The sequence below is a fragment of the Octodon degus genome, unplaced genomic scaffold (assembly GCF_000260255.1).
Source record: "Octodon degus isolate 3935 unplaced genomic scaffold, OctDeg1.0 scaffold00010, whole genome shotgun sequence".
In the NCBI taxonomy this organism is placed as follows: domain Eukaryota; kingdom Metazoa; phylum Chordata; class Mammalia; order Rodentia; family Octodontidae; genus Octodon; species Octodon degus.
This window is the reverse complement of record NW_004524586.1, coordinates 4,188,186-4,199,255: the sequence shown is the minus strand read 5'-3', so window position 1 is coordinate 4,199,255 and position 11,070 is coordinate 4,188,186. Positions and strand designations below refer to the sequence as shown.

Here is an 11,070-nt window from a genome sequence, read left to right as displayed (position 1 = left end):
TCGTAGGGGGCGAAGCCGCACACCTCCCGGATCATGTCCCACACGAACTTGGTGTGTTTGGTGAGACGTCCACGACGGTGGCTGTGCCTTGGTTTGCTCACATTCTTAGTCACCTTGTGGCCCTTGTTGAGGGCCATGGCCATGGGATAGCGGAGGGCCATGGCTACTGTTCTTTGATGGGCGCTGTGGCGGAAGGACCAGAGCCGCGCGGAACCCGCAGGAAATCTCAGATTTTAGCTTTGCTTGCGTATCTCAGAGGCTTGTCTTTCTTTCATAAGAGAAAGGAGTCGGGAGAAAGTTCCAATATATTGCTACTGGAAACTTGAGGCTCACACGTGTTTCTAGTTCTAGAGAGCTATTCTGCTTCCTGTCACCCCTGCGTGAAGCTTTTCCTTTGAGCCCCCAGTGCCTCCTTCACGATTCTGGACAGTTCAAGCTGTTACATGGCCCCTCGCCAACCGGCTGGCTTCCCTCGGCCACTGCCTTGGTAGCCGGCATCTGCCTTGGTAGGTCATCTCAGCGGTCAGTGTTTCCTTCACCTGCGCTCCTGGATCACACACCCCAGCCGCACTGCGCTGGCTCCCTGTGAGCTGGGGCGCAGTCAGGCTCCTGTGGAGGTGTGATTCCTGAGCAGAATCGCTCTGTTGCTTCTGGGGCTGTCCGCCCACCCTCATTCCTCTCAGCACCTCTCTTCCTATGGCTGCAGACGCTCTGTCATCTTCTGCTGTCTCTTAAGAAGACGCTGGAGAGGAGAGCCAAGAGATGCCTGAGGGGCAAGGTCTAGGCGGCACCACTGAGACAGCTCTCGGGAGGCAGGTTCACAACTCAGCGTGCTTCCTGACTTCTTTTGCTCCTCTACAGCCTCAAGAGTGGGGTTGGGGACACAGACACTTAGAAAGGCGCTGGTAATCACTTTAGTCAGCTTGCCACTGCTGAGACACAGCACCCAGACCCGCCGCTTGAAGGAGAGACCGGCCTCAGCTCGGTTTCTGGGACCCAGGCGATGGTTGGGTGACGCCAAGGCGGAACACCATGGGGAAGGGCCGGCGGGGCAGCGGTGCTTATGGCGGCGCTGGGGAAGTGGAGCTGGCCCGAGGCCCGGGCAGGGTGGGGTGCAGGCCCGCACACAGACCCCAGGCCGTGCCCCCACGACCCAGCCACAGCCAGCCAGAAGCCTACTGCTCCGTCGCCATCACAGCACTCAGCCTTGCTGCCTGCCTACCTGCGGTGGCAGGTCGGGCTTTCCTCAGGCGCTGCGGGGGGATCTCCGGGACAGTCTTTCTGCAGCTGATCATTTATGGTGTTGGGTGCTCAGGCCTGGTTTTCTATTGAGCGAACAGCATCTTGTCTAGGTGGAGCTTCCGTTGCAGCTCCGGATGGGTTCATGCCCTGGAAGGAGTTTCACGTGGGTGTCGCTGAGAGTCATTGTTGTTCATGGCTCGTTCTCTAAGTGTCTGCTGGGTTGATCAAGATTTCGTGTTCCAGGAATGGCTTCTTCTGAGTGACTCCTTCAATAAAGCAGGGACCGTATGCCTGCATGGCTGGCTTCTCTAGAAGAGACTGTGACCCGGAGTCGCCTGGTTGTGTTGTTGTTTTTCTCTGCTGAAATGAAAGAACTTTGCACTGTCTTCTTACACAAGTGGGTTTCAGCACATTTCTGTTTATTTTTAACTGGCGGGCGGTGAAGGTTAAGTCTTTAGAATCTGAAGTAAGTCCCTGACCATCTAGGAGCGCATTTAGGATTTTTTGTCCTGCTTTCCTTACAGAATGCCCCTTGGAGACAGGCTCGCTTCCTCTACCACAGTTTTTATGTATTTCTGTATATTTTGATCATTCCTGTATGTAGGTTGGATACACACAAAAGATTGTCAAGTTTAGACCGTGAGAGAGTTTTATCACTTATTAACTCCAAACAGCAAGGCGTCTCTTACTTATTATAAAAGTAATATCTTTTCCTTCCTTAGACTTAGTGTCTAATATAGGATGGCAATGTTTTAAAAATATCATTAAATGAAATGCTACTGTATAAACCACTGACGTCTTACGCACCAGGCTAGCTGGCCAATACTGAGTGTTGGGAAAGAAGATAAGGGCATAAAGAACGGTGTATGAACTAATGATGCTGGCTGGAGATAGGATCGAGGGGCATGGAGGCTTGTGTAGGTAGGTGCCGTTCATGATCCGGTTCACAGATGTGTATATTCAGCTATATATGAGGAGAATTATTATTTATAGTGTTAAAGAAAGAAAACAGGTTTGGGGTAAATTCACTTAAGATGAAGGGCACACCTGGAGACTCAGACGAGTATATGGATTAGAGCAAGTTGCCCAGTTGTGTGTGAACGTGGTGGACCTGCTTGACTGTACCCCAGGCCCTTCCCCTGGTACTTCACCAGCCCAGCATGGGAAGAAATCAGCTGGCTGACTGTGCCTGGCACAGGGCTGCATCTGTGGGAAGCAAAATAAGGCCCACAGATCCATGCATATGCTACTTACGTAGAAAAGGGGGTTTACGGTTGCAGATGAAATTAGGGTTGCTGAGTGAAGAGGATCAGTAGATGGAAGAGCTGTTGGCACTCTCACTCTCATCACAGCATTGCTTGTGGTAACACAAGGCAAGAAATCCGCTGAGCTGTCCATCGGTGCGTGAATGAAGAAAACGGGGCGTGTGTGCACGGTGGAGTACTATTCATCCATAAAAAAGAATGGCTTTTTACGGAGAAGCAACATGGATGCAACTGAAGGACATTATGCCGCGTGAAAGGAGCCAAGCCCAGAAGGCCAAGCCCTGCTTGTGTGGAATAGATGCTATGAACGGTGAGGGAGGAAGAAGTAGAAAGCTAGATAAAAGGTGCCGAAGTGCAGTTATTCAGGAGGAATACATTCGACTTGTCTAGTCAGTAGGGTGATTACAACAATTTATTTTATTTTTTGATGCCTGGAATTGGACACACGCCCTCGTGCTTACTCGGCAGGTGCTGTGTTGCTGAGTTATATCCCGGGCCCAATCTGTTTGACGTGGCATAAAGCACCAACAGTCTAAATGTTCCCAGTTAAAGGAGATGGAAGTGGTAGTTGTCCTGATTTGATCATTATGCACCGTTTACATGGATCAAATCATCACACTGTATCCCATAAACATACGTAATTAGGGTATGCCAATTAAAACGCTTTTGTGATGCTGAGTACTGGACCCAGGACCCAGGACCTTGAGCCTGTAAGCCAAGTTCTTTACTAGTAAAATATATTCCAGCCATAAATTTTTTAAAGTGTCAACTGAGCCTTCTTTTTTAAAAAATTATTTTCTGTTCAGGACATTTTTGCCTGGGTATAGAATCCAATAATAAAAACAGCAGTACTAGTAGTCAGTGTTCACTGAGCACTTCCTATGAGTTTGCCACTATCCTATGCTCTTGGTAAGCTTCTTATTTAATACTCATGCTAAGCCTAGGAGAGAAACACTACCATCATACCGTTTTGTACAGGAAAAGAGAAGTTGGAAGTATTGGAACAACTTGACCTATGATAACTGTGGGCACAGAGCTAATGCAACAGCTATCATTCCCCTTTCTTCATAAGATTTGACCTTTGGTTCAATTCCTAGCTTAGTTACCCTGGTAACCTGATAAGAGCCAAATGTCAACTGTTTCTAGGCAATATTACCTGTGATTAAAGTAATGGATTGGTTACAGGGACCTGGGAACGTCTGTGAGGAGCTGAACATAAATTATACATAAAATTATACATACCTGGAAGGCCCGCATAGGCTGGGCTTCTCTGAGAGCAACAGCCCTGGATGGGAACTTGCATGCGTGGCCTTGGGAGGTGTGGTGAGAGATGCTGCTAGGGCGGCGGCCGCGGCGGCCAGGGCAGCTGCTGCCCCGCCTGCTCAGGGCCTCAGCTCACTGTACTTGGGCTGCGGGCCAGGCCCTGGGCTGTGCGAGCTGCTGGCTGCTCCTTGGTGCTGTGCTGCCGGCTGATACCCCGAGTTCTGGGTAGAGCAATGCTGAGCGTGGTCATCTAGGGAATCCGGATGTTCCACTTGACCTTAACGATTGGTTGGTGTTGCCCTGGTGGCTGTGTAGTTATGCAACCAGAAAAATGGAAGAAGTGGAAAAGTCAAAACCGAAACCTGTACATTGGATCTGGGGCACAAGATTCCAGTCACCTCCCACACACTCTCAGGGAGGCCCCAGGAGGGTGGGTGTCTTAGTCATTTGCACCTGGCTGGGACCAAGTACCTAATACCTACAGTGTAACCAAGGTGCGGTTTATTTTAGCTCACAGGTGGAGTTTCAGTCCACACTCAGCATAAACATGGGAACAGCAAGGCAGAGGGTGTGGGCAGAGAAAAGCGTCGGGTGAGCCGAAGCAGAGAAGCGAGGGAGGAGTTAGGAAGTGTGCCCTTCCAGATACACCCCCAGAACTGGCCTCTACTGGGCCCCACCTCCTAGCAGCAGATGTGCTGCAGAGCTCACGGTCCAAGCATCCAGCCTTTGAGCAGATGAGACTCTTGAGGGCCGCCCAGAGCCAAACCGTGACACTGGATAGCTCCATACTGTCGCAGAACACGCGTGTAGTCGGACCTAGTTTGCCCACTGCTCAAACTGTGCTTTTAGGCACCAGTTAAGGGGCAACTGTGAAGTAAAAAGACCTTTCTTCAGTGCTCTTCAGGCCACTCCACAGGCGAAGAGGCTCATCCTAAGGGAGTAAAGGGACAGAAAACAAGCCCAGCGCCTTTGTGCTTGTGCCTATGCACTTTTGCTGTTGTAGTTTCTCCTCTTTTTCTCACTTATTCTCCTCTTTAAGAAAAGTTATTTTGAACTTCTTTTAGACTTAGAGAACAGGTGGGAAGCGCTGGAGCTTCTGCGCACCTCGTCACTCACGGTCCTCAATAGTATCGTCCTGTAATCCTGTTACACGCATCACGGGGGCGGTTACGCTGGCGCAGTCCTTCTAACTAAACTACAGACCTCCTTCGCAGCTCGCTGATTTCCCCGCTAATGTTCATTTGCTGTCCGGGACCCTGTCTCGACCTTACAGTGTATTATTTCTCTTTAGTGTCCTCCAATTTGTAAAACTTCCTTGGTCTTTCCCTGTCACGACGCTTTTAAAGACTGCTGATCAGTTCTTTATCTATAGAATAGCCCCCAACTTGGGCAGCGTTTCCTAAGACGGGACTGAATTCATGGTTTTGGGAAGAACGCCTGGTCATGATGTTATAGCCTTCTCAGTGCTTCAGATCAAAGGGTCAGCCATGCTGTTGATAAACTTAGTGCTGTTGTGCATTCCTTTTTGTTTGTTTTCTCTTCTTTTTAAAATTCTTTTAATTCCCCAACATTCAGCCCATTAAGATGGGGATTCTCGGGTGGGCCACATCCGGTGCTGCGAGCACCCTGTGAAGTAGGAGGAATAAGTAAGGCAGCTGTTGGGGTGTGTCTTTTGAATAATAAGGGAACTTAAACAAGGCCAGAGCACTACCATCCTCTATTTTGGGGACAGGTTAAACCACCGAACTCTAAGAATTTAGCCCATCGAGTAACTTTCTCCACTCCGCATCTCCATCTTCGGCTCCCACGATGCCATTGATCTCAGTTTCTTTTGTCTCCTTCAACAGTTTTGGGTTACATACAGAAATATAATAGACTTTTTTCTTTTTGGGTAATAGGTCACTTATCTGAAATGTATTTCTTCTGAAGATTCTGTTTTTCCAGATTCCTCAGAATAATTGAAAATAAGTATTTCTTTGTCTTTCTTTTTGTTTTAGTCTCAGATCTTTTTAAAAATTTAAAAAATTAAATATTGCGGTCCAGGTGCAGTCCTTGTTACCCACTGGAATCCACTTGTCCTCTCTTCCTCTTCTTAGCAACCACTACTGCAGATCCAGTTATTGTTAGCGTATTTATGAATTCACAAATATTTTGTAGCATTGTTCTATAGGCTATCAAGATTTATATAAACAATTTCGTATATAATCACCTTTTCACTCAAAGTTATGTTTTTGAGATATAACTATGGTGGAGTAGCTCCAATTCATTTTTAACTGTTGTATAATATTCTATTGTTTAAAGAAAACCCACAGTTTATTATTTGTTGTTCCTGCATCTATTGGCTTGTTTGCTGTAATAAACAATGCTATGATGTATTATTTCAAAATAAGCTTATTCTCTCCAATGTATGTGAGTGTATCTATACCTTATGAGGTCCGTGGCCCGAGAAAGGACCTCAGGGTTGAGAATGTTCCTCTCATTTATTCTTTGTACTTTCTGGGTGTCTTTTTATTGAAGAGCTGAATGGATGGAAAGAAGGATGGATGGATGAGTGGATGACTGCATGCTTGAATCTTTGAAGAAAGTTGCCAGGGCCGGGGAGATGGCTCAGTAGAGTAAGTGCTTGCCTGGCAAGCGCAGGGTCCTGAGTTCAATCCCCGGTTCCGCAAAAATAAATAAATAAAATAAAATAAAGAAAGTTGCCAAACCTTGGAAATCCACCTGTGCAATTCCATGTCTATTTGAGCAAATATTACATTGTCTCTTTGTCTCCTTCTCCTTCTAGATGTTGAAATGCTTCAGGCAAATACATCGAACTCAGTCTCTAGAGATGGCTTTTCTCGGCCTACTAAGGACTCTATGATCCGCAAGTTTTTAGAAGGTGAGTTGTAGCAAAAAAAAGAGAAACCGGCATTATTTGATTCCACATGAGGTTACTCCACCCAGGGAACGAGGACCACCTACATGGCACATGATAGGACAGAAGTGCTCTGCCTCCCAGAGCACTGCTACATGTGGGCTGGAAGTTTCCGCCACCGGGGCCTGTTATTTGGCTAACCTGGTTGCCTCCAGCAAGACCTCTTTTAAAATGCATGTGACTATTTTTATTTGACCAAAATTTGTTGAGTACATACTATGTAGAAAGCACTATTACAGCTTTTGGTGTTGGGGATGTAGGCAATAACATATGGTCAGTGTCTTTAGGACATTTTATTTTCTGGTGAAGGAGGGGAAGATACATAAATTTGACTAAATTAAGGCTTGCTGCACAGTGGTAAAGAATGTGGACTGTGTTACAGATTCAGTTCCTTCTGAAGATGGCTGGAAAGTTCTTAGGCAAGTGATTCAGCTGCTCTGGGCCTCTCAGTTGTAAAGTGAGAATTAAATGAGTTGTACATTAGACCTCAGACAGGGCCAGCCACATAATATGAACAAAGGTTTATAACTGTTATTGTTATTATTGAGCGTTTCATAGATGGAAAGTGTTAAGTGGTGTGACTAATTCCTTAATGCTGTCAAATCATGGATAACTAAGAGTGGATCCACTAATTAAAAAGATATAGAAAGTAAAGTGCTGAGAGGATGGTGTCTTAGATACTTTTCTCATTTCTGAGACAAAATGTTGATACCCAAAATTAAAGGAGAAAAGATTATTTAGCTCAGTCTAAAGTTGACTAGCTTGGGGAGATAGCTCAGTGGTCTAAACACCTTCCTGAGCAAGCACAAGGATCTGGGTTTGATCCCTGGTCATATACATCCCTGGTCATGTGCATGCTGTGCTGGCCCCAGAACCCCTAGGAGTGCTGTGCAGGACCCCAAAACTGGGTGTGGTGGTGCACCCCTGTAATCTCCGTGCTGGGGAGGCTGAGACAGGAGGGTCACTATGAGTCTGAGCTGTGTAGTGAGACCCATTGGTCAGCTCCAAGGCAGGGTGGCACATGGCAGAAAGGCAACTGTTTATGGTAGCAGAGGGCTGCAAAAGCAACTAATAATTCATATATATATATATATATATATATATATATGTTATTCACACAACATAATGTAGTAAAGAGAGAGACAGAGACAGAGACACAGTTAGAGTCATAGACAGATCTTTCTGTCCCTTTCCTGCCCTAGATGGATATAGTAACCACACCCTTAATCCTCATATTGGACCATGAATCAATCACAAACTCTAGATTCAGCTGCCTCTGTAAACCTTGACTGCATGAGACCTAAGGGGTCGTCCAGATACAAACTGTAACATTCTGCCCCTGACCCCCAGGAAAGACTCATGTATGTTCCTTTACATGAAAAGCACTTAATCCATCTCTAAGAGCTGCCAGAGTCCTACCAGTTTCAGCATGGCTGGAAAGTCCAAGTCGCAAGTCTCCTATGAGATTTAAGGTGAACTCTCAGCTGTGAGCTCCTGTACAAATGAAAAGAATGTTAAACGATTCCAACATTCATTACTGCAAGATAAACATTTCTATTTCAAAAATTATAAATGGAGATACAAAAGATAGGGCCAAAGCAAGTCTAAAATCCAGCGGGACAAGCATTAAGCCCGGTAGTTCCGCATGCAGCATCTGAGGCAATGTGTGACAAAATGTAAACTCAAAGGACAATGGTAGCTGCACACCCATGGCACTTCTGGTCAGTGGGGCTCCCGTGGCTTCTCTCGGGCTGGCTCTGCTCGCTCCTTGCAGTTTTCCTCAGATGACCCATGTCCCTCGCTTTTCCAGACTTCTAGCATCGCCACTGGCCATTGGCTCCACCCTCCAGCTACACACTGCCCTCTCTGGGCACACTCTCTGGCCTCCCAGAGCTTCTTTTGCAATCTGGGTGGAAGCCTTACTGACCCCACAACTCTTCCATCGTGCATGCACCTAAAGCCAGCAGCACGTGGACGATGCCAAGGTCTACTGCCAGTTTGAGCAGTATCCGGGCCTCTCTTCCTTTTGCCCATAGGGGTCAAGTGCCTGGATGCTGAGCCTCCAAATCCAATTCTGAGAAACAGATTTTTCTATGCTGCCACCGTTTTGGAATATAGTGCAACTATAGCCCAGAAACATGGTGCTCTGGGGTTTTGTTCTCAAAAAAAAAGTCTTTCCCTTTTGTAGTTTCGAGGCTGTAAAGGGTAGCGTCCTGCTGCTGCTTGTGATACTCTCGGGCCATCTTTTCTATTCTCCTGTTCTTTCGTAGCAGTCAAGATCTCTAGTTTATCTTTGCAGTTGACAGTTTTACTGGAGCTTCCTTTCTAGCCAAACTCTTAACATTTTAAATTATTCTACCAGGCTCTTTGCTTTAGATTCTCAGCATAAATCTGGCTAAGAGCCCCAAACAGTAGCCATGCCACTGCCTCAATATTAGATGCTTTGAAATTTCTTTGGCCAGATTAATTAGTCTGCTGTCTTAATATATCAGTGTGAAGCAAGGTCTCTGGACATAAGCAAAATACAAACGAATTTTCTGCCCGGCCTTATTCCAATTTTCTTGGGTTTTATTGGCCATTGCGTTTTTTCTTGTTTTTTCCCGGCAGGTTTTTGTTCGTTTTTTTGTTTTTTTGGGTTTTGCCGGATTTTCTGTTCCGGACCCCCTGAGGTGTTCCAGCTCTACTTTTTCAGCTGGCAGCATGGAACCTTTCTGATCTCTTTCCACAGACCATTCCTAAAGGCTCTTGAACCACATGGTCAGATATAGTCATAACAATGACTCTACTTCTCTGGTAGCAAATCCTGTCTTACTTTTCTCTCATTGCTGAAAGAAAATTCCAGCACCCAAAGTTAAAGGAGGAAAGGTTTATTTAGCTCACAGGTTGCATAGGTTTCAGTCCATAATCAGTTGGCTCCAAGGCAGGGTGGCACATGGCAGAGCAGCAACTGTTCATGGTGGCAGAAGACAGCAAAAGCAATGAGAAAGAGTGGGGAGGGTGAATGGAGGGAGGGAGGGAGGGAGAGAGAGAGAGAGAGAGAGAGAGAGAGAGAGAGAGAGAGAGAGAGCTCTTTGTGTCTCTTATGTTGTGTGCAGGCTACTCACCCTAGGGCAAGTGTAGCACTCATACCCTTAATCTCAACACTGTATTAATCACAAACTAGATTCAGTTGCCTCTGAAAAGCTCTCCCATGATCACATGAGGGACATCCAGACACAAACCATAACAGATGGACTCTGGAAAACAAATGGTCTGAGAAGTAAAGAGGTTGAAAAAGCTCTAAAGCAGCAGTAGACAAACCCCAGCCTGGCCAGCTGTCTGTTTTTGTAAATAAAGTTTTATCAAAACATATAAACCACTCCTTAGAGTTATCTGTGGCTGCCTGCATGCCACCAGGACAGAATGGAGGAGTTTCAACACACTGTGTAGCTGAAATATTTCTTATCTGTACCTCTAAAATAGACTTGCTGACCTCTCTTTAAAGCTAAGTGTTTCCCGAGAGGGGCATTTTTGGCAGCCACAGCACCTGTCCCTAAGAGGGCAAGAATGACCCCAAACATGGGGTTTGCTCTGCCAGCATGTTATCTGGCCTCAGGTCTGCCTTGCTGTCTTCAGCAACGAAGCAGGCCTAGTTTGTGCTTTATGTGTTACACTGCGTGATCCTCCTCGCAACCTTGGGAGGTGAGGACTGGCATCTTCATTTTGTGAGAGAGGAGTCAGAGCCGAGGAGAGGTGAGGTCCAAGGTCGTATAGGGAGTAAGCAGAGTATTGGAGCGGGTTTCAAATCCTTCCAGCCTTGGTCAGAGTCCCTGTTGTGACCTGTGGGTACACTGCCACCTTCTGAAAGTAAAACTGTCCCTCCCTTTTATCTGAAGGGACATCATGTGGCCATATGGTAAGAAAACTGGGTTAGGAATTAGATGAGAGCCCCTGGTCATCCTAGTTCCATCTATTTGGTGCTGAGTTGAAGAGATAATTCCCAGCCTTTCATTAATATGTGCCAGACACTGGTGTCCAGGCATCAGTTCTGCCCAGGAGAGGAGAAAGACACACTCCAACGGAGCTTTCATTCAATGTGTAAGGTACAGTGTGGTGTGAAAGAAAAGGCACCAAGTGTGGTGGGATGACTTGGGGTTGAGCCTTGGTGGTGGGCATCTAAGCCCTCAAGAGGGCTTCTGCACAGACAGATCTGACCCTGTGCTGGTCACTCACCATAATCTTGGGCTGGTTGTTGCGTCCTGTAAGACTGTGATGGTGCAGAGGGGAAAGCATCACCTGCTGTCCAACATACAGTAGGTATTCAATACGTGCTAGCTGCCAGAGTGGTTCTTTCCAAACTTGTTCCTCTAACAGTGATCCTCAAACTTGAGTGTGCATCAGGCC

The 11,070-nt window shown here is 46.6% G+C and overlaps 1 protein-coding gene across 1 annotated transcript in view; it reads left to right on the top strand.

The window, feature by feature from the left end:
- The window catches only part of Pik3ap1 (phosphoinositide-3-kinase adaptor protein 1), a 116,588-nt gene that overhangs the window by 71,066 nt on the left and 34,452 nt on the right, over window positions 1-11,070 (top strand). The window contains exon 9 of the mRNA XM_023709035.1: window positions 6,556-6,651. Coding sequence (XP_023564803.1) covers window positions 6,556-6,651 — 96 coding nt within the window. The remainder of the gene's footprint in view (window positions 1-6,555; window positions 6,652-11,070) is intronic.